We start from the raw sequence: 24,323 nt of genomic DNA, 5'->3' as shown, positions 1-24,323 counted from the left end.
GCAGCAGCATGAAGAGAGATGCCCAGACTTCCTTCTCCCTGGCCACTTCTACCAACTCTTCCGGGGAAATCCTGAGGCGTTCCCAGGCCAGATGAAAGACACAGTCTCTCCAGCGTGTCCTGGGTCATCCCTGGGGCCTCCTTCCGGTTAGACATGCCCGGAACTCACCAGGGAGGCGTCCAGGAGGCATCCTGATCAGATGCCCGAGCCACCTCATCTGACTCCTCTCAATGCAGAGGAGCAGTGGCTCTACTCTGAGCTCCTCCCGGATGACCGAGCTTCTCACCCTATCTTTAAGGGAAAGCCCAGCCACCCGGTGGAGGAAACTCATTTCAGCCACTTGTATTCGCTACCCACAGCTCATGATCATAGGTGAGGTTAGGAACGTAGATTGACCAGGAAAATGAGAGCTTTACCTTTCGGCTCGGCTCCTTTTTCACCATGACAGGCCCATGCAGAGCCCGCATCACTGCGGATGCTGCACCGATCTGCCTGTCAATCTCCTGCTCCTTTCTTCCCTCACTCGTGAACAAGATCCCGAGGTACTTGAACTCCTCCACTTGGGGCAGAATCTCACTCTCAACCCTGAGAGGGCAATCCACCCTGACTGAGGACCATGGTCTCGGATTTGGAGGTGCCGATTCCCATCCCAGTCGTTTCACACTCGGCAACGAACTGATCCAGTGAGAGCTGAAGATCACGGGCTGATGAAGCAAACAGAACAACATCATTCTTGCAGTAACCCAATCCTGAGCTCACCAAACCAGACCCCTCAATGCCCTGGCTGCACCTAGAAATTCTGTCCATAATAGTTATGAACAGAATCGGAGACAAAGGGTAGCCCTGGTGGAGTCTCACTGGAAATGGGTTCGACTTACTGCTGGCAATGCGGACCAAGGTCCGACACCGGTTGTACAGGGACTGAACAGCCCTTATCAGGAGGTCCGGTACCCCATACTCCTGGAGAACCCCCCACAGGATTCTCAGAGGGACACCGTCAAACGCCTTTTCCAAATCCACAAAACACATGTAGACTGATTGGGCAAACTCCCATGCACCCTCCAGGACCCTGCCAAGGGCGTAGAGCTGGTCCACTGTTCTGCGACTAGGACAAAAACCACACTGTTCCTCCTGAATCCGAGGTTCAACTATCTGACGGACCCTCCTCTCCAGGACCCCCGAATAGACTTTTCCAGGGAGGCTGAGGAGTTTGATCCCTCTGTAGTTGGAACACACCCTCCAGTCCCCTTTCTTGAAGAGGGGGACTACCATCCCAGTCTGCCAATCCAGAGGCACTGTCCCCGATGTCCATGCGATGTTGCAGAGCCGTGTCAACCAAGACAATCCTACAATATCCAGAGCCTTGAGTAACATATCTCATCCACTCCCGGGGCCCTGCCACCAAAGAGTTTTTTGACCACCTCGATCACCTCAGTCCCAGAGATGGGAGAGCCCACCTCCGAGTCCCGAGGCTCTGCTTCCTCATTGGAAGGCATGTTAATGGGATTGAGGAGGTCTTCGAAGTACTCCCCCCACCGACTCACAACATCCCGAGTTGAGGTCAGCAGTGCACCATCACCACCATACACAGTTTCTGTAGCCGAGGATCGGACGCCAAGGTCCCCGCCTTCGGCTACCACCCAGCATCCTTGGTCCCTCCTACAGGTGGTGAGCCCATGGGAAGGGAGACCCACTTTGTCTCTTCAGGATGTGCCCGGCCAAGCCCCATGGGTGCAGGCCCGGCCACCAGGCGTTCGCCATCAATCCCACCTCTAGGCCTGGCTCTTGAGGGAGGCCCTGGTGACCCGCATCCAGGCAAGGGAAAACGCTATCCAAAGTTTTTCTTCGTCATAGGTGGTTTTCTGAACTGCTTTTTGTCTTGTCCCTCACCTAGGACCAGTTTGCCTTGGGTGGCCCTTCCAGGGGCACAACACCCCTGACAACAGAGCTCCTAGGATCATTGGGACACGCAAACCCCTCCACCACAATAAGGTGGCGGCTCGAGGAGGAGTTTGCAAAAAAAAAAAAAAAAATTTTTCATTCAGTATTTGTCTCAATGCAAAGTTTCTACCTGCCTCAAGAACCCACAATCATCCCTGTGCCAAAGGAGCAAAATGCTTCCAGTTTAACTGATTGCATGCAAGTGGCACTAACCTCTAGAATTAGGAAGACATCTGAATATCTGATTCTTTGGGATCTCAAGTTTGTCACAAATTCTCTCCTTGACCCACTACAGTTTCCTTACTGTGCCAACATGGTCTGTTGAGGATATCGTAAACATATATGACTCTCCACTACATCTTGCAGCATATTTAGACATTTCACACTTTACCAAATCTTAACAGCAAACTTCTCATTATGAATGTGGCCTAGGTCATTTGACTGGATATCTAACCTTCTAAACAACAGACCATCTAACAATGAAGATTGGCAAAAAGTAGTCAGGGCTCCTTATCCGGAGCACAGGATCCTCCGTCTCCTTTGTTTTTCTCTTGCTATACCAATGACTGCTCCTCCAGTCACTCCTCTATTAAACTGATGAAGTTAACTAACTAAAGTATAGAGTGAATTTACATTAAAAGCATCTTCTCTTGAAGACTTATAATTTATGGCCCAAATAAATTTCTTTCTATAGTGTACCAGTAATTTATTACTTTAATGCATCTGTTTTGCTATCCAATGAATTTATGGTGCTTTTAGCTTAAAATGGTCAGACAAGTTTTAAAACTTAATGGTAAAAAGAACAATGACAGTGACAGTAAGATACTGTACAAATATGTACAATATCAACGTTTTTGAACAGAGTCATCCATCACTAGCACAGCTAGCCAATCATATGTGTGCTGTGTCACGTTTCTGAGCCCCACCTATGATTTTATCATAAATATGGCTCATCCTAAAGACCAATAGAAATGACGTAGGAAGCAATGTGAGAGAGAGACCATTTCATCTAGACTCCTGAGAAAGTAACTGATGCATCACACTGATAACTGAATAAAAGCTGCCCAGGACATCATCAAACTTTGACATTGCTGATTTTCAGTAAACTTTTAATGACTACGTACATCCAGACTTTCCAATCTATTTTTATTTTCTATTATACCTTCTTCTGTTGCTATTATTATACTCTAATAAGTACCATGTTGCACTGAAGTAAAAAAGTAAGTATTAGGGCACCTAGTGCATGGTGAGATTGCCATTTGTTCATCCTTGCAGAATCGTCAAGGAAGAACAAGTGTGTTAGAAGTAGGAAAAGGAATAACAAGTGTGTTAGAAGTAAGACATTGTTGGCTGGTAAGTAGCACATAACTAAAAGGTGTATGAGCCTTCATGTGTCTCAGGGACATCCATACATTGTTAGTGTCAAAGATCATGAGTCCCTGTGCGGAGCACGGAGAAATACTGTAACAGGCATCACTCATATGTACAGTACTTATGTGGATGGAATCCTGGGATAATACAGAGTGACTAGCAGTTAGGCATCACTTATATGTAACTGTGCGAATAGGATCTATTTGTGTGTGTGTGTGTGTGTGTGTGCACATGTGTGAGTAAATCTTAAGGTGCAAGAGTAGACCAATCTCTTAACAACTGTGTCGAGTCTCACTCATCCCTTGATAATACATCAAGTAAAATGACAATTTAGTTACTTTAAGAAAAAAAAAATAGTAAATAACCATGATGTGCAGTGGAAAGTATAAGCAGAATATACACAGTAATAAAATAGATTTAACTATCAAAAGACATATACAATTAGCTTTCTCAAGAAACATGTCAATCTGTTGTTTTTTGACAAAATTAAGTATATTCCATGTGAAAGATTGCCAAGAAAATTATATTTTGTACAATTGTGTCTTATTACTGTCTAGAGAGAACAGGGCAAACTGGATCTAACCAGCATAGAAAAGGAGGAGGAAGGCCCAGATGACCAACCTCATAAAAGCACATAAGAATCTGTCGTGTAAGAAACAAATGCCTTACTGTTCCCTCAGTTGACTTCTTTAATTACACACCAAATGCCAGTGTCACATGCAACAAAGAAAAGATGATTTTGGGGTGCTGGCCTTAGAAGAAGACTTTCAAAGAAAAGCCATATGTGAAACTGGCAAAAAAAAAAAAAAAGTTTGAAATGGGCAAAATAACACAGGCATTGGAGAGAAGAATATTATGTTCAGCATTCTGCATTTATCAGAACAAAGTAATTTTTCATAAAAAAAGCAGTGAAACATTGTGGGTGTATCTAGGGGAAGGGTAACTGTCAATCAAATATGACTTCAGCTGCACTTATGGAGCGATGGAGGGTCGCTGCAGCTAGACTGTCACTTATTTCTGGATTTTTCAAGGTATGGCTTGAGTTTGTTAGAAAGTGACCTTCATTTTCTCTCATTTTTTTATTAAGATCTTTTAATCTAAAGCTTTTCCAGGTTAAAAAAATAAAATAAAATGGATACTCAGAAAAGAACAGATGGCAGCAAAAGAAAGCCAGTCAAACCATTAGGCGACATCACCCAAGGGGTACTGTTTATGAAAGTTAAGGCGCTTGCGTTATGGATACTGTTGGGTGTCGTTTATGTAACTCAAGTGCCACAATCTCTGGGCACCGAGGAGGAGACCTGACACCCCCAACACCTTGAAGTCTAATAATACTGTACAACTAAATTTCAAAGAAATCCAGTTTGTATATGCCTATAAGAGAACCTAAACAGAGAAAAAGAGAACTTTTTTGTTTCATCTTATTGTTCACTGGCGGCACCCAGGGAACTCATGCAAAACTGCAACTGTCACTTTTTTCAACTAAATGTCAAAAATGACTGATTGCAAAATTAATAATAGAACAAAAATTATAGATCCCAGTATCATCACTATTTCTGTGGCTGGATTTCAACATATAAAAACATTTTCATTTTCAAATCATAATCCAAATAAACAGCACAGCAGCCATGGCGATTCCACACTGTAATTATTATTGTGCACATCTGGTAAACTTAATAAATTGCAAAGTGCCACATATTGTTCCTCCATGGAATGAGATTTAAATTTATGAAAGCAAGTCAACATAATTGTATTACTATATGTGCACTAAACTAATTACAACTTGAAATCAAAAAGGCAGCTATATTATTTAGATTGTTGTTAAAAAGTAACTGACTTTACTCATCGCAGGCTATTGCACTAAAGGTGCACATCACTAAAGTAACCCGTACATTTCAAATACTAAAACATGCAAAAATGACATCATGGAAAGTGAATTAAAAAATCATCTAGAATTAACAGGTGATAATGTAGTCTGTAGTTATCATTATAAAGTATAATCGGAAACACAAGAGAGTGGGGTTAAAAAAAAAACAATGGCTAATATTTTACCTATAAAAAGCAAAGTAAAACACCAATAAAAAAGCTACAGTAAAAGTTTTGTGACTGTTATGCCCATCCTCAAATATGTGAGTGTTGAAAAAGGGCAATAAACATGTAGGCAGATGTTGCAGTACATAATTATCAGTAGATAAGCAGAACTACTCCCGTTTTGTTGATTGTTGTTCCATTGAAATGTGTACTTCGACAAAAACAGCATATATGTTGTCAACAGAATGTCAATGGAGTTTTTTTTTTGTAAGCTCTTCATGGGACCAATCCTTAGATGTCAGATGTACTTTGAAAGGTATGGCTATGGACTCATCATTACATTTCTCAGTCTGGAGCTTTTTGAAATCAAATATTTTGCAAGCGCCCATTTTCTTATACAGAAAATTTCTGCTAAACATTACAGACTTACCAATGCTGAACAAACATGTTAAGGAACGTATGTGCAGTCATCATATGAAAAGGTTTGAGAACCCCTCTTAATTCTTTGGATTTTTGGCTGACCTTTCAAAGTAGCAACTTTCTTTTAATATATAACATGCCTTATGAAAACAGTAGTATTTCAGCAGTGACATTAAGTTTATTGGATTAACAGAAAATATGCAATATGCATCATAACAAAATTAGACAGGTGCACAAATTTGAGCACCCCAACAGAGATATTACATCAATACTTAGCTGAGCCTCCTTTTGCAAATATAACAACCTCTAGACCCCTCCTATAGCCTTTGATGAGCGTCTGGGTTCTGGATGGAGGTATTTTTGACCATTCATACATACAAAATCTCTCCAGTTCAGTTAAATTTGATGGCTGCCGAGTATGGACAGCCTGCTTCAAATCATCCCATAGATTTTCGATGATATTCAAGTCAGGAGACTGTGACAGCCATTCCAGAATATTGTACTTCTCCCTTTGCATGAATGCCTTTGATGATTTCGAACTGTGTTTTGGGTCATTGTCTTGTTGAAATATCCAACCCCTGCATAACTTCAACTTTGTGACTGATGCTTGAACATTATCCTGAAGAATTTGTTGATATTGGGTTGAATTCATCCGACCCTCAACTTTAACAAGGGCCCCAGTCCCTGAACTAGCCACACAGCCCCACAGCATGATGGAACCTCCACCAAATTTGACAGTAGGTAGCAGGTGTTTTTCTTGGAATGTGGTGTTCTTCTTCCGCCATGCAAAGTGCTTTTTGTTATGACCAAATAACTCAATTTTTGTCTCATCAGTCCAAAGCATTTGTATAAACAATACTACAATATTACAATATGCCAAGAAATACCATGCTCTTCAATAATATGCCATTATTAGTAATCTCTATTTTTCTCTGTTTTGTTGTTCAGTTTTCTGTGGTTGTCTTTTGTGCCAGCACCATTTATTGATCAAAGAACTATGCAGTCACCTGTGATATTCGAATGAAAGTGAATATTCCAACTGTTGACAAGACCCACTGCATTGAATCTTCAAGGGTGAAGCTTGAAAAACAAATGGAACTAATTATGAACATTTATGTTGGGTAGAATACTCAGTGGGGGCTAGGCAGTCTTTTGGCCTTGGTACCCCTTCAGATTATGTTTTTTTTTTCCTCAGGCATCCCTCTCCTGGAGCCCCGCCCCCCCAGCCATCTGGCCAAAGTATCAGACTTACCATTATCTATAAATAAGGACTCTACTTTACTATTATTTATATATCTCTGTTATATGAGTGCATATTGACTTTTTCTTATTATCTGTTTTTGGTATGACATTTATTCATTCCTATTCTTATTTAATCTGGTTTTCTTTTCTTGGGACTTTTTTCATTCATATCCTGTAAAGCACTTTTGAGCTAAATTCTTTGCATGTAAACATGCTATACAAATGTATACAAATGATATACACAAAAAGCAATGTCTGATTAAGCAATTGACTGTAAACCAATTAATTTCTAAAAGCGCATGTTGTACTCATTTATTTCTACAGTGTCCATGGCATCTTTAATAGTCTCAGGTCAATCTCAGTGAAAGGCAGAGTTAATATTTATTGTCTTCACATACTGAAGCTGTTTCCTGACCTTCAGCTCAGCTCAGCACTGGTGGTCAGAATGCCATAGCCATTATAAACAGGCTGACAGCAGTGATATTTATCTTACTCGTTACTTTATATAGGCCACTCAATAAAAAAGAAAGTAAAAAAAGACCCTCTAGAGACTGGATACATCTCAACAGCAACAGAAAAAATTGTTTAAAAATATGTGGCCGTAACAAAAAGCATTATTAAAATACTAAAAGATAATATGAATCTTAAGATTTATGATCTACAGTATATTTTCCACCATATCTACAGGTTTTTTTATGTTTACAAAAACGTATGACCAAACCTCAATTGTGAACTAATGGGATTTTCAGAACAACAATTTCTCTCAATTAAACTTCACACTGAAACATGACCAGTGACACATAGTACTGTCTTTTTTTTTTTTAAATAAAACATGTTATTTATACCTTTTCACTGAGAACATTCTGCCGCATCTTCCATTGCCTTAATGTCTGTTGAAAGTAAATTATCACCTGGAATTTGACTTTAGAGGAAGAGATGATTGGACAGGCAATCTGGTCAGGGTATTTACTGGTACCTATGCTAGGGGAGAAGCCAAAATGACTGAAGGACAGAGAAGGAATGCTTGCCAGTTCAACAGGTTCCCTCAGTATGCTATATGGCAGCAAACCTCTGGCATTGCTTTGGAATGAATTCCTATAGGGTTATATGGGAAATGTAGCTTGAGTGGATAGTGCTGCTTGAGTGAGCTTTTGGGGGCAGCTTGCTGCCCTTATCAGTCCAACCAAGAAGTTCTTCCAAAGTATGCTAGTGGCATACCAGAGGTACTCCCAGGTCCAGCTTTAAGAAGAGTCTCCCCTGTTCAGCCAGGTGAGTTAGATTCGAGAGGAGAGTGGGGCAAAGCTCAACTGGAGAGGAGGTGGATTGATTTATAGAATCAGGCGGCCTGCAAAAAGGTATGTATCTTTTTGAATTAGAGATTTGCTTAGAGAAGTTGTGGTCTGGATTGTGGCGCAAGAAGGTCAGGGTGGGGTTGTTCAAGCACCTATCCAATTGTAAAGTATTGAAAAACCACTCTTTTTCTCACAGAATAAGAAATAATTACTCGCTGTCTCACACTTAGTATGTGGTTTTCATTACTGTCAAAGGGTAAATTCTTTATCAGCACAGTTGACCATTTCACCAATAAAAATATTTGTGAAACAATAGTATAATCTTTACTTATAGCAGGTTTCTTAATACTACTGCAATTTCTATATACAGAAGCACAGCAACATTTCATACAGAATAAACACTCTTAAATATACTGCTCAAAAATTAAAGGAACACTTTTTAATCAGAGTATAGCATCAAATCAATGAAACTTCTGGGATACTGATCTGGTCAGTTAAGTTGCAGAGGGGGTTATTAATCAGTTTCAGCTGATTTGGTGTTAATGAAATTAACAACAGGTGCACTAGAGGGGCAACAATGAGATGACCCCAAAAATAGGAATGGTTTAACAGGTGGGGGCTACTGACATTTTTCCCTCCTAATCGTTTTCACTAGTTTTGCATTTGGCTACGGTCAGTGTCACTACTGGTAGCATGAGGCGATACCTGGACCCTACAGAGGTTGCACAGGTAGGCCAACTTCTCCAGGATGGCACATCAGTAAGTGCCATTGCCAGAAGGTTTGCTGTGTCTTCCAGCACAGTCTCAAGGGCATGGAGGAGATTCCAGGAGTTAGGTTAAGGACCTTCTCTGGCCCTGTCCTGCTCTCTTAGAGTAACTGCCTATCACCACAACTGGTATCTGCTCCTTTGGGAAAGGAGGAACAGGATGAGCACTGCCAGAGACCTACAAAATGACCTCCAGCAGGTCACTAGTGTGTACATCTCTATCCAAACAATCAGAAACAGACTCCATGAGGGTGGCCTGAGGGCTCGACGTCCTCTAGTGGGCCCTGTGCTTACTGCCTGGCACCGTGGAGCTCGACTGGCATTTGCTATAGAATACCAGAATTCCAGGTCCACCACTGGCATCCTGTGCTTTTCACAGGTTCACCCTGAGCACATGTGACAGACATGAAAGGGTCTGGAGAAGCCATGGAGAATGTTATGCTGTCTGTAACATTGTTCAGTATGACTGGTTTGGTGGTAGGTCAGTGATGGTCTGGGTAGGCATATCCAAGGAGGAAAGCACAGACCTCTACAGGCTAGACAACGGCACCTTGACTGCCATTAGGTATTGGGATGAAATCCTTGGACCCATTGTCAGACCCTATGCTGGTGCAGTGGGTTCTGGGTTCCTCCTGGTAAATGGCAATGCACAGCCTCATGTGGCGAGAGTATGCAGGCTGTTCCTGGGGGATGAAGGAATTGATACCCCTGATTGGCCCCCACACTCGCCTGACCTAAATCCAATAGAACACCTCTGGGACATTATGTTTCGGTCCATCCAATGCTGCCACGTTGCACCTCAGACTGTCCAGGAGCTCAGTGATGCTCTGGTCCAGATCTGGGAGGAGATCCCCCGGGACACCATCCGTCATCTCATTAGGTGCCTGGCATGTATACAAGCACGTGGGGGGCCATACAAACTATCGAGTACGATTCTAAGTTGCTGCAAAATGGACTAGCCTGCTATGTTATTTTTTCACTTTGATTTTCGGGGTGTCTTGGAATTCAGCCCCTCTGTAGGTTGATAATTTTTATTTCCATCAAATGATGTGGCATTGTTTTGTTCCTAACACATTACCCAGTCCATATCAGTATAGATATCCAGCATGACTTTTTTCCCATTGAGATCTGATCCGTTTTCAAAGTGTTCCTTTAATTTTTTTTAAGCAGTTTATATTTAAGCGAATTGGCTTGGTCAGATTTAAGTAATGATCCAGGAGTTAGAATTTAACCTGTGACCCTTTAAGTCAAGTTTTAACTCTCAAATGTTATGCTATATTTCTTGCCATGAAGCAGACTTTCTCTTTGGACACACTTTGATACACCACGTGCAGCAATGAACAGTCTCAATGCGGTCCATAACAACCTTCCATTCATTCTCTATTTGGCAGACTTAAGAAAGAACAAGGTTCAAAACAGGAATTATCAAAAGACAACATGTCAAACCATTACAGGGCACAAACACTCAAATACTGCACTAAAATAAGTGTTCCAAATAAACATAACAAAATGTGTTTGGACTGTGAAAGTGGAGTTCCAGGAGTACACTAAAATAAGGACATACAAATTTCACATAGAAGGTATCCTGGACAGGTAATAAATCAGGTACCAAGCTGCATTGGATAGCAACACAATGTTCTCAGCCAAACTGTAGCACATGCAAATTAATTATTACATGTAGGCATTAGTTTAGTGGCTTGGACAGAGAATTTTAAGCCACAGTGTTGCTGATCCAATTTTGATCTTTCACAAACCATGACACCCTTAGCAAGTCACTTAACCTACCTGTGCTACAAATTATATACTCACACATACATATTTGTATTCAAATGATTGGAATCACACATGCTTTTTATTATTTTTGATAAAAATGTAACCATTTTTATCAAGATTATCATTAAATTGATTTAAAAATATATCCAAGACTTACTAGTGTTGCTAATGGCTATTTATGCTTGAAAAGACTGATCTTTAATTTATTAATCACATACGACAGCAAGGCACCATTTTCAGCAACCATTCCTAATGGTAAACTCCCTTAGATTTTTCATAATAATTAGTCATGTTTAAAATATTTACCATTAGGACACAGAAGGAAGTGGCTGCTGAAAATCTGGCTTTTTCATCATATGAACAGCAATTAATTAAAAAAAAAAAAAATCAGTAATTTCATGCACTAACACTAGTAATGGCTTAGGTGAATTATTAAATCAATTTAATGGTGTCTTTATTAAAAAGGTATTTACACTCACCTAAAGAATTATTAGGAACACCTGTTCAATTTCTCATTAATGCAATTATTTAATCAACCAAATCACATGGCAGTTGCTTCAATGCATTTAGGGGTGTGGTCATTTAGGGGTGTGGTCCTGGTCAAGACAATCTCCTGAACTCCAAACTGAATGTCAGAATTGGAAAGAAAGGTGATTTAAGCAATTTTGAGCGTGACATGGTTGTTGGTGCCAGACGGGCCGGTCTGAGTATTGCACAATCTGCTCAGTTACTGGGATTTTTATGCACAACCATTTCTAGGGTTTACAAAGAATGGTGTGAAAAGGGAATAACATCCAGTATGCGGCAGTCCTGTGGGCGAAAATGCCTTGTTGATGCTAGAGGTCAGAGGAGAATGGGCTGACTGATTCAAGCTGATAGAAGAGCAACTTTGACTGAAATAACCACTTGTTACAACCGAGGTATGCAGCAAAGCATTTGTGAAGCCACAACACGCACAACCTTGAGGCGGATGGGCTACAACAGCAGAAGACCCCACCAGGTACCACTCATCTCCACTACAAATAGGAAAAAGAGGCCACAATTTGCACAAGCTCACCAACTACTTCCAGCAGAATAATGCACCATGTCACAAAGCTCGAATCATTTCAAATTGGTTTCTTGAACATGACAAGGAGTTCACTGTACTAAAATGGCCCCCACAGTCACCAGATCTCAACCCAATAGAGCATCTTTGGGATGTGGTGGAATGGGAGCTTCGTGCCCTGGATGTGCATCCTACAAATCTCCATCAACTGCAAGATGCCATCCTATCAATATGGGCCAACATTTCTAAAGAATGTTTTCAGCACCTTGTTGAATCAATGCCACGTAGAATTAAGGAAGTTCTGAAGGCGAAAGGGGGTCAAACACCGTATTAGTATGGTGTTCCTAATAATCCTTTAGGTGAGTGTATCTATACTAATAAAAGGCAAAGCCCTCACTGACTGACTCACTCACTGACTGACTGACTCACTCACTGACTCATCACTAATTCTCCAACATCCCGTATAGGTAGAAGGCTGAAATTTGGCAGGCTCATTCCTTACAGCTTACTTACAAAAGTTGGGCAGGTTTCATTTCGAAATTATACGCGTAATGGTCATAACTGGAAGCTATTTTTCTGCATATACTGTAATGGAGTTGAGCTCGAAAGCCGTGGGGGGCGGAGTTTCGTGTGACATCATCACGCCTCCCACGTAATCATGCAGTACGTAGAAAACCAGGAAGAGCTCCAAAAACCGCTGAAGAAAACATACATTATATAATTAAGAAGGCAGCGAAACAATTAGAAGCGAGCGAGTGACATATAAAACCATATTCAGCGGCTCACGTGAACTGACGCAGTACGCAGACAAAAAGCAACAGATCCAAAGAGTGCTGAACAAAAAACGAATTACACTGCTACGCTCAAATAGACAAACCACACGCCGTGGCAATAGTAGAGGCTTCGCCTCTAGCGCTGGCGTCCGAGGTTCGATTCCCGAGAGGGGATGCACTGAGTATGTACGCGCGCTTCCCAATTTATTTTAGCCTCGCATCCCCTTGGTTTGAGACGTATGAAAAAATATGCGGTTAACGCAGAAAGACAGATCACCAATTGAAGCTTTATGAATAATGGATACTTTATTCACGATCAATGATTGTTTTGGTAAAGCCATACTCAGTGTATTCATTAGATGAATGGTAAAAAAGTAAGAGCGAGGGGAGGGTAACTTATTGAGGCACGCAGGCAAAACCACAATAGCACATGGGCTCGATGTACTGTAGTGCGTCAACTCGATCTGAATTGCGATCACATTTGAAAAATATATCTTTTCAAGTTCTATTTAGTCCATATGTGTCAAACTCAAGGCCCGAGGCCACATCCGCCCGTGTAATTATATCCGCCCGAGATCATTTTATATATTATTGTTATTAATGGCCCGGGGATATGAAGCGCTGGTAACACAATAAACTACAGATCCCATAATGCAGCGCTTCAGCTGCCTTGCCGAACACATACCGCGTTAATCAAGCTTATGATGCTGCAAGTTATTGTGAAGCTAGCCTACACGATGCCAAAGAGAAAAGGTGATTCTGAACATAGAGCCTTTAAAAACCGATGGGAGGCTGAGTATATGTTTACTGACATTGCCGGTAAACCCGTGTGTCTCATTTGTGGAGCTAATGTGGCTGTAATTACAGAATTTAATCTAAGACGGCACTATGAGACAAAACATCAAGATAACCTGAAAGACCTGAATGCAATGCACAAGATACAGAAAGCAGAAGAGTTAAAGAAGAATCTGACACTTCAGCAGACGTTTTACCTGTGCAAAATCACAAAGTGATTTCAAGTGAAGCTACTTTTATGGGAGACACAAATGCACCAGTGCAACTTGCCCCACTTTCCCTGTTGCCAAGTAATGTTGAACCAAGTCGGCACTACGGTGTTCCCAAATACGCACTTTGCTGATAAACTGAGTGCACTGCGCACTGAGTTCGCACGGCGCTTTGGTGACTTTGAAGAACAAAAAAAGAATTTTGAGTTGTTTCGCAACCCATTTGCGTCGATGTGGAAACTGCACCTGTGCAGATTCAGATGGAGGTGATTGAGCTGCAGTGTAATGGCACACTGAAGGCAAAGTACGATACTGCACGGCCCGCACAGTTTATTCACTCCATTCCCGCAAAAATGCTCCAGCTCCGTCTACATGCGGCTCAAACCTTGTGCATGTTTGGTACCACATATCTGTGTGAGAAGCTCTTCTCAGTCATGAAGACTAACAAAACAGCACACAGGAGTCACCTCACTGATGAGCACCTGCAGTCCATCCTGAGAATCTCCACAACACAGAACCTCACACCAAACAGAAACGAACTTGTTGCCAAAAAAAGATGCCAGGCGTCCAGCTCTGATAAAATGACATATGAGCAAAGACAACTGAATGATTTGATTTGTTATTGCTGAAAAGAACAAATTTTATTTATATTTCCAGGTTTTGTTATGCACCATGTTCATATTTGAATTTGTATAATTTTGACAGGATATATTTTTATGGAGAGCAAAATCTTTTGGGATATTTAAAATTTAAGTTTATTTTTATATAAAATTACATAAGAGTAAAGAAATTTGAATGTTTGTTCTTTTAACGCTTACTTTATTTCTAACTTGTATAATTTAGACAGGATATATTTTTATGGAGAGCAAAATATTATAAGTTATTTAAGGTTTGAGTTGATTTATTCCAGAATAATATTCTGTCGACTAAATAAAAATTCCTTCTATTTAAAATTTAAATAGAACTTGAACAGATACGATAGTTCATAATATCCAGGCAGACTTGCACATAAGAGCGGAGTCATCCGTTTAACAAACAGCGTATTGCACTGATACTGAAATAGCCTGCCCATTTAATTATTTAGGAATGGATAAATAAATTAAGATTTTGTACAAATAATGTTTTTCATTTTTCTTCCTTCATGGATTCTGGCACCCCAGCAACAGTTGCTCGCACCCCAAAGACTGTATATATATATATATATATATATATATATATATATATATATATATATATATATATATATATATATATATATATATATATATGACAGCAACACTCATCACTCACAACAGTGACAAAACAATTAAATTGACAATCATGTTACGTTATTTTCAAAATGTTTCCTTTTCTTTTTCATTGCTTCTTTAACACACTACTTCTCCGCTGCGAAGCGCGGGTATTTTGCTAGTATTATATAAATAATAGTAATTCTATTTGATACCTTGAGTAAATGTGTCAGCAGAAACATAAGTGATAAATAATAAAAAGCATATTCTAAAGACAAGAAAAATACATCAGTCTAATAATTTTTAACAAATATATTGAAAAGAAAACTTACTAATCAATGCCCTAACTATTCACATACCATATTTAGCAGCCATCCTGCACCTAAACCTGTACCTGTTCAATAACTGAATACTGTTCTTAATAAGCAGGTACACAAGTCATAATTTATTAAACTTTTCACTGGAGGAACTTAAATAACAAAAAAAATAGCCAGCTAACACAGGAAATGAATGATTTTTTTTCTTTGCACCATCCCTCACCATAACCTACTGTCTATAGGGGAGGATCGAATGTTTTAGATTAGTCATAAATTTTGACCTCTGGTTTTTGACAGACCTCGATGTTTTAGGGTTCCGATACCGAAAGCATGGATATATTGATGATGTGTGTGTCACAATTTCTTGGGGATGGTCTAGAGCACAGGTGTCGAACTCCAGTCCTGGAGGACCGCAATGGCTGCAGGTTTTCATTCTAACCATCTTCATTTGTGACCGTTTTTTTGCTGCTGATGAGCTTTTTTGCCTTAATTTAAATTAACTTGACTCGGGCCCCTTCGTTGTCTCTTTTTCTTTAATTAGCAGCCAAACAATAACGAGACACAAAACAAGCTGCCACGTGACCAGCTCACCTGTGCCCAACACACAATATCTGAAAATAAAGAATGGTGAAGGTGGTCTCAGTAACGCTGATCTCAGGTCACCAAAACGTTTTGATGGTGGTCTTAGAAAAAACAGAAAATGAACAGTTTTGGAAAGGTCTGCTGTGGCAGAACGAGAGCAACAACAAGCCATGGAATTAACAAGTTTAATTGCAAGAATTGGCTTCTCATTAAGAGTTGGAGTGAAATTGGATGGAGTTTGAAATCCCAGTTTAACTGGTCATTTGTTGGCTCGTTTCACGTCTTATTTCTGTTTGGCTCTCATTTAATGAAGGAATAAATTCAGAGGACCGAATCCTTAAAAACAGGGCTATTAAAATGAAGGGAAAAGGAGTTAATTTCCAGTGAAAACTGATTATGAAAAGGGTTAGAATGAAAACCTGCAGCCACTGCGGCCCTCCAGGCCTGCAGTTCGACACCCCTGGTCTAGAGCTAACACAGCTGGAAAGAAAAATACCAAACTTGAAACTTAAGCCTGTTATAAAATGACAATGTGCCAATTAGTTTTTGAGCCAAATCGTGCAACAGAAAGAGACACTCAAGTGGAACTCTCTAATATTGCAATTCTGCAATTATGAATTCTTCTCATCAATTGCTATTGTAATGACCTATTTAATGATCAGAAAGATCAGCATCAGAGCAGTAAATAAAATACTGTAATGCCATAGAATAGCTTGGGCAACTTGTTTCCTAGGGTGCAAAGCTTACTGACGCTAATGTCCGAATTTTGTCAGCTTTGTCAAACACAAAGCAGTAACATATGCTTCTGAAAATTGTTTCAAATCAAGAGCTTAATAATACTCTTTACAGATGGAAATGAACACTCGCGGGGTAATCTAAGTAAATATACAGTAGGAAGGGGACCTTAGCAATTATTGAAAGACATAAAAAGACAAAAACACTATAAGAAAGTCCTCACATTGGTACTTTCAACAAGTCACTTAACTATGAACAGATCTTCTGTCCCTGTTCAAGCACACATGGAATGTAAACCTTACTCTTTATTGACTTCACTATACCTGTACAGTGGCTATAGAATCCCTCCCCAATTCAAAATATTCACATTTTGTTGCTTTGCAGCCTGAAATGAAGACACACACAAAAAATAATTTTTCCAGCTGTATTTACTGAATGTAAAATATACCAGACAAGTCAAAGATATAATAGCAACAGTTCAGAAAAAAAAAATACAAAATAAAAAAAACAGAATCACTGAGATGGTTAAAGGATCACAGCCCCATATCAGTACTTTGTAGAAACGCCTTTTATTTTGATTACAGCCATGAGACTGTTCAGATACTCCCTACCAGCTTTGCACATCTAGACTGAACAATATTTTCTGAATTATCTTTACAGACCTGTTTAAGCTCAGTCAAATTGAATGGTGACTGGTGTTGGACTGTAAACTTAGTCATTTCACAGATTTTCAATAGTGTTTAAATCTGATTTCTGACTAGGCCACACTAGGACATTCAACTTTTTTTTCCTTTAGCAATCGTGTGGTCATCTTTGTTGTGTGCTTCAGGTCACTGTCATCTTAGAAAGTGAACCTTCTTCCCATTGCCATCTTTCTGGCAGAGGGCAGCTGGTTTTCCTTGAGAATTTGATGGTATTTTGCCCCATTTAGTTTTCCTTCTAGCTTGACAAGTGCTCCAGTTCTCCTGCCGAGAAACACCCCCACAACACGATATTACCACCTCCATACTTTACTGTAGGTATGATGTTCTATAAATGGTAAGCTGTATTGGCTTTCCACCAGATATACCATTTTGCATTGAAGTCCAACAGTTCGATTTTGTTCTCATTAAACCATAACATTTTTTTCCATATGGCCTCAGAATCTTCAAGTTGTGTTTTGGCAAAGCTCAAACAAGACTTAATGTGGCTTTTCTGGAGGAATGGCTTTTTCTTGCATCTTTTCCATACAAGAAACATTTCTGATATTGTTGTCACATACACACAATGACCACTCTTTGCCAAGAATTCCTGTAACTGCTTCAAAGTTGCCACTGGCCTCTTGGTTTCCTCCTTGCTCTTCCATCCAGCTTGGTGGGATTGCCTAATCCGGGAAGGGTCCTAGTAGTACCATATACTTTCAGCTTCTTCATTATGGACTTTACTGTGCTTCTAGGGATTGATAAAGCCTCTGAGATTTTTGCATCAATCTCCCGACTCCCTAGAGATCCCCGAGACCTTTTGATAGTGCCTTGTCACCCATAATTAACTGTTTGCTTTCAGTTGCACTTCCAAGCACTGGAATACTCTAAAAGTAGCTGTATTTATACTGAACAAATCAGAATGATTACAGCTGATCACAGGTAGGAGCTAGTTAGCTTGGTGTCCAATAGAGACACTGATTAGTTGCACCCGATTGAGTTTACAAGTATTTTTAGGAGGAAGGTGATTCTTTAACCATTTTAGTGATACTGTGTTTCTTTTTTTCTGAACTGTTGCTATAATATCTTTGACTTACATGGTATACATTACATTGAGTAAATACAGCTGGAAAAATCTGTTGTGTGTGTGCCTTCATTTCAGGCTGCAAAGCAAAAAACTGTGAATATTCTGAAGGGGGTCGATTCATTTCTATACCCACTGTAGCTATCTGTTAAACTGCTGAGATCACTTTAGAACTTTGTAACCTGCAGCTATCTGGCAGATTAAAAAGTCACTATGTTACTAGGTTATCAGCCTTCATATGACTTGGGCTACTGATCACAATTTGTATTTTCCCTCTTAGGCTAGTAAATATCTGGTCACAGTTTTGTTTGACATGGAATGCCGTCTGTTCAAGACAGCTGGCAAGAGGTGGTTTGTTGTCTCTAATATTGATGGCATGGGTCAGTACATCACTGGCCTTATCATCCCTCCTCCTCTGCACAACCCCTGGAAATTCTTACTCAGTGAACACCCAACTCCCAAGTATGAGGGTATTTTTAGCAAATAGACGTTTGCACACAAGTAGGAAATGGCATGCTCTAGGATGAGAAAAATGAGTTTTCACCTGTTCAATTTTGATTGACAAGAACTTCTGTATTGGACTGCATTACCTGTGCAACTTTGTACAAGCTAAACTTAGCATCTACTCATTATGTTAGGCACAGAGATTAGTCCTAAAGGATGTTTTAAAAACTATGGTATGAAAATGATGAATACTTTCATACTTGAAAAAGTATCTGGAAGGTATTTTAACATGATAAAATGCGTTGTCTTTACAATGGTCCACATGGTACAACAATTTTAGATCAATTAACAGAAAAGCATAAGACATTCTCAGGGATAAAATAAAGCATGCTGTTAAAAAAGGTTTTTTCTCCCTTTAACAAATCTTCACATATGGGAGAACATTAAGCAAAGATCTGGTCTTAACAACTATATTCTAAACCTGCAATGATTCTTAGCATGTGCTTTTTAGATAGTATGAGTCATCATTGATTAGTGCTCTCTCACTTCCAGAAGTTCCCAAGAATCATTCTTCTACTTAATGATATACAATATCAAATTTAAAACATTCTAACATATCAAAATTTAAGAGCTGATTTTATACAATTTTTCACTAAATAATGGGAGGAGCACAACCAGAGAGCCACAAAATAGCTATCAATGTAAGGATACAGTTAAAGAAGGGCAACTTTAGATACTTATGTACTGTATACTGTAATTCTTCTGCGTACTGAATAACACCACAACATATTTGTATGCTGTAAATGTGCTTTGATATGGTCTTTGAATGTAATGTAATTTATTAGCTTCCTTATTAAGTATAAAGGGGTCTAATTACTAATCACACAACAAAGTCTTGATGCAATTTTTCACATAGCAATACTAAGGTGAGTCACTAAGTGATGAGCAATGTTCATTTCACAAAATATTTATTTCTCCTCAAATACACTATAATTGGTGCAGCCTTTGTAAATACGGCATCACTTTTAAAATGCTCCAGAGGTGTTAAGAAAATCACAAATATTTTTAAGAAAATAACAATGCCACATGAAATATACCATGTCTACACCAGATGCATGCAGTATATCTCTTGGAAGCAGCCAAGCTTGTAAAGTTATTCACAATTACGCCAAGGAAGCTTTTAATTAAAAGTGTACTGTATTTTAACACAGGTGCCACTTATGTGCAAGCAAACTTTTGATCTGGTTTGGGTGAGGGGACAAGTTGTCTTAGTGGGAATTACATTCTTAGATCAAGTGGTGCCAAGGATACACTCCACTTAATTACTAAAGACTCTAGTATTTTCAGAAAAGATTTGTTCTTACCTATAAGACACTGTAGGAGATTCAACCTATTTTTTCATTTATTTTTTTAAAGACATAACACACTCTAGTGTGGGGTTCTTTCAGGAACAGGCCATGCACTTTTGACAAGTATTAACAGGCAGTATTTTGAGTGACACGTTTTCTCAGAGGCATAAAGACATCATAACCACTCTTTACCATCATGTATTTTCAGAAAGGAGTCAACATTTTACTGCCAGGTATTTTAATCCCAACTTTAAAACAGCTTCTGATGCTCTTACTTCACTGATATTGATAGTCTGGATTGAGAACCACCTGCTTATTTCCATCTTAGCTGCCATAACGATCATCATTGCTATTTCAGAAGCATAGCCCAGGAATTCACACATTTATAAGACAAATACTGCTTCTTTTCAACATACAAGTGTTCACTGTAGGATCTGAGACAAATGTAAGGTCTTCATAAGTACTTCACTGGCTAAAACTATTTATAGATTAGCTCAAGCACCATTCTTAGCATTTCCTCCATTTTAATGTAGTTAAATCCTCCCTAAGTTCAAGGGTCTCTAAGCACACATTATAGATTCTACTTCTCATTACACTCTTACAAATGTCTTACTAAATCCTCAGCAAATACACTAACAGATTTTTTCTGAACTATAACTCTAATTGTAGTCACAGAAAGTATATTCTATCCACCAAAGCCTTTATGAATTCTGAAACACACTACCAAGATCTAACTATTCTAAATTCATTTTTTTAGTATACCACTGTGAAACTGTAGATCTTAATATACTTATGCATTTAAGGATTCTTAAAAAAATGAAGCAACAATACATCATTACGAAATACTTAGTTTTCCAAAGTGTCTTCAACCAAAATGAAAAGTAATAAATGGGTGTTTTAAAAACTTACATACTGTAAATTATATATATCATACAAATAGTGCAATTTGAAGTATGAGCTTCAGGTGCAATTTGATTTTAGGTTTAAAGCAAATTCACCTACAGTACATGTCTGTTTAAAACTTTAGGTCAATCCAGAGATTAAGTAGTCCTATTTTACTTTAATACTTACTGATGAAACATATCCTTTATTTTTACTACTTAAATTCTCACTGTCCCAAAAAAGGATGAATCACTAAGTAAACTGAATTATGCACTGCAGCACCAGCTAAGAAATAAAGAGTCCAAAATGCAATAACCACCAGTTCTCAAAAATAATAAAATCTACTTGTGGAATATAACATTTCAGTGGCTAATAAGCCTAAAATTATTAAAGTACACGAAACACTAGATTCAAGAGCTAGAAAATTTCAAATTCACCACTGTCCCTGAAAATGTTGATTGACATTGTAGTTGTCAGATCTGCAGATGACAGACACTACCCTGGTCCTACACAGCAACTGTAAACATTTTTAAGTATTTCTATTGATATTAAAATGCATGAACAACTAGACACACCCTGCCTGAAAATGTACAGGCAACCAGATGATCATGGTAATATTGCTGTAGGGAGCTAAACTTACAGCATTCTTAAAACTCCTTATTCTAAGCCAAGCCCCCCAACATATTAGCATGCTTGTGACCTATCAAAAACTGTACTTACCCTGGAGATTGTAAGAGGCATGTTGAAGTCTTTTCCACCTTGTAGCCTAAAACCCCATGGGGCAGGTCCACTGAGGCTCACTGTGTAACTTCCCATTTTTTCACTTTTTTTGTTGTCTTTTTTCTCAGCTTCTCCTCCTAGTACTTGGAAAAGGGGAGCAAGCAGCAAAGAGCCTCTGTAAAAAGAATAGATGCAAACAATAAAATGAAAAAATAAAATTAATGCAGCAGCAAAATAACTGTATTCAAATAATGCAGCCAGAAAAAAAGCAAATGAAAGAAAAACTAATGAATGTATTAAAATAAGTGGAAGAGAGGTCTTGCCTGCTGAGATGGGCTGAAGTGAAAGCCTAAGAATAGCAGTCCTCTGCGATAGAGCAGAAAGTGATAGCACTTGTGAACTGGGGGTCCTTATAAGGAATGTAACAAGACACCCAGAATACCACGGCACCATGATTCACACAGCTAATATAGGCTCCAACAGATTTTTCTAGATCTCTAAGGCCCTCCCTCAGAAAGACATAAGGCAGGGAGGGATGCAAAACAGTTAACTATGCTCACCTGGGTAAAAGTTGGCTTTACCTGTCTGAAGAAAAATATGGAGGTTACTCTGAAGATGCCATGTATTACAGAAATATAAGGTCAATGCCCATGAAAACCAATATAAAATACTTCTGCTTGGAAATTACTACATGGTTTCACTGGGAAATATTCCTTCTGAGATCTTACTGCACACATTGAGAAACAGTCATTACTCATAGTCACAAAACAATTCAGCTAGGGTATTTTTTATTATAGGGTCATCTTTAATATGGGGAATTATTGTTTGTTTGAAAGGGGCAGTATGTAGAGAACACAGAAGTCTGCAGGGGGTAAAGTTTATATAGAGCAGCAATTAAAAGGTCCCTGGATTAAGCAGGTCAGCAGCTATGGTGTTCCAGTGAGTCCATGATTTGGCAGTTGTTGGCATTACAAATTTTGTATACGTTTTATTTTTTTTTTATATTTTTCCTTTTTAATTTCATATTGATTGTATTCATGCATTTTGTGCAGATTCTAACACCAGTCAGCTCCTCTACAATAATTTTTTGCAACAGATTTGATGTACTTTTTGATTGCCACCACCATGTTTGCTACAGGCAGCGATGCCATGTTACTTCCAATGTAAATATGAGTGTCCCTCAGTTGAAATTCATTTAGAAAACAATACTTTACTAGCAATAGCTTCTTTCCAAGAAGGCCAAGTGTCAGATTCTTCCAGTTTTGACTTATCCTTGATTTTGCTTACCCTTTAACTACTGACACATTGAACCTATGTTAACTTGCTGGTTAAGCTTTTAATGATTATCTCCTGGTCACTTTTCAGTGTCTAATTAGGAGCTTCACTACTCCCTTTGCTAAAAATAAAAAAAAAATCTTATTATTTCTCCTGGCAAAGGCAAAGAAATACTTTCTCATAGACTTATATAGCACAATAGTGATGAAAACAAAAGCAAGAATACATAATAAAAATGAAAAACCAACAATGTAGAATAGTGTTAGTAACAGTAATAATAGCTAAAATAAAATATACACTGTATGCTGCATATGAAAAAATAGTTCAAAGCAGACTATTTATAGGAGTTGAAAGTTTATTAAACACACAGACCACAATTGTGTACTGAATACTATTAATCTTTCTGCTGCCTACATCACCCACTAATTTCTTCACTATTTTCTCAACCAACTTAGTAAAAATTTAGCTAGAGCCTTTCACAACAGCATCAAGGAGTTAGCATAGACAAGAACATGAAGAGTGTGAAAATAATCAGCCTGAAAAAGGTTTGGAGCAGCCACCCATATATTATCCCTGGCTGCAAAAGGGTATTGAAGACAGCACTGAAGTGCACTGGTTGAGTTCCAAGCTGAACTGATCTGATTTGTGAAAAGATGGTGGCTTTAAAAGAGAAAACCAGAAATATCATCTATGGCCGGAACTGGAAGTTATGCCATTCTAGGCGCCAGAACCAGAAGTGGCATCAGTCTTGTCATCAAAAACCTGAAGTGACATTGGCAATGTTGGATCAGATAGGTTTTCCAGTATTTGGCCTGTAGAGACAACCTAGCCTGGTGGGTAATTACCTTCACTTGGTTCACTCCTCCTAATCAGACGTGTGTGACACGCCCCCGCCCCCCCCATCAGCTCAGACCCATCCTGTTGGGCATACCTGTCCGTGAGGTCGTGGCTCCGGGAAAGGGTATCGGCATTGGCTTGGAGCACTCCTTGACGATAAACAACCAAAAACTTGTAAGGCTGTAGGTCTAAAAACCACCTCATGACTTATGGGTTCGAGTCCCTGTGTAAGGGCATCCACTGTAAAGGTGCATGGTCCATCACTAGGGTGATTTCACGTCCCAAGAGGTAGTACCTCAGCTGAGTAATCGCCCATTTAAATAGCCAAAGCTTCCTGATCCACTGCCGCATACCTAGTTTCACAGTCCAACAGTTTCTGACTCAGGTACATAATGGGGTGTTCCACTCTGTTGATGCTTTGGCTCAGCACAGCTCCAAGACCTGTGTCCGAAGTGTCTGTCTGGAGGATGAAAGGTAAAGAAAAGTTAGGTGCTTTCAACACTGGAGCTGACATAATGGCCCGTTTTAGG

The 24,323-nt window shown here is 39.2% G+C and overlaps 1 protein-coding gene across 1 annotated transcript in view; it reads right to left on the bottom strand.

Annotated features, from left to right (window-relative positions):
- The window catches only part of ldb3a (LIM domain binding 3a), a 78,460-nt gene extending 54,421 nt beyond the window's left edge, over nucleotides 1–24,039 (bottom strand). The window contains exons 1-2 of the mRNA XM_039768454.1: nucleotides 23,888–24,039; nucleotides 21,682–21,856 (exon numbers count right to left, since the gene is read on the bottom strand). Coding sequence (XP_039624388.1) covers nucleotides 21,682–21,856; nucleotides 23,888–23,997 — 285 coding nt within the window. The 5' untranslated portion in view covers nucleotides 23,998–24,039. The remainder of the gene's footprint in view (nucleotides 1–21,681; nucleotides 21,857–23,887) is intronic.
- Nucleotides 24,040–24,323: the final 284 nt, after the last annotated feature.

Source organism: Polypterus senegalus, chromosome 1, assembly GCF_016835505.1.
Source record: "Polypterus senegalus isolate Bchr_013 chromosome 1, ASM1683550v1, whole genome shotgun sequence".
In the NCBI taxonomy this organism is placed as follows: domain Eukaryota; kingdom Metazoa; phylum Chordata; class Cladistia; order Polypteriformes; family Polypteridae; genus Polypterus; species Polypterus senegalus.
The sequence above is the reverse complement of the archived record's forward strand: the minus strand, read 5'-3'. Positions and strand labels throughout refer to the sequence as shown.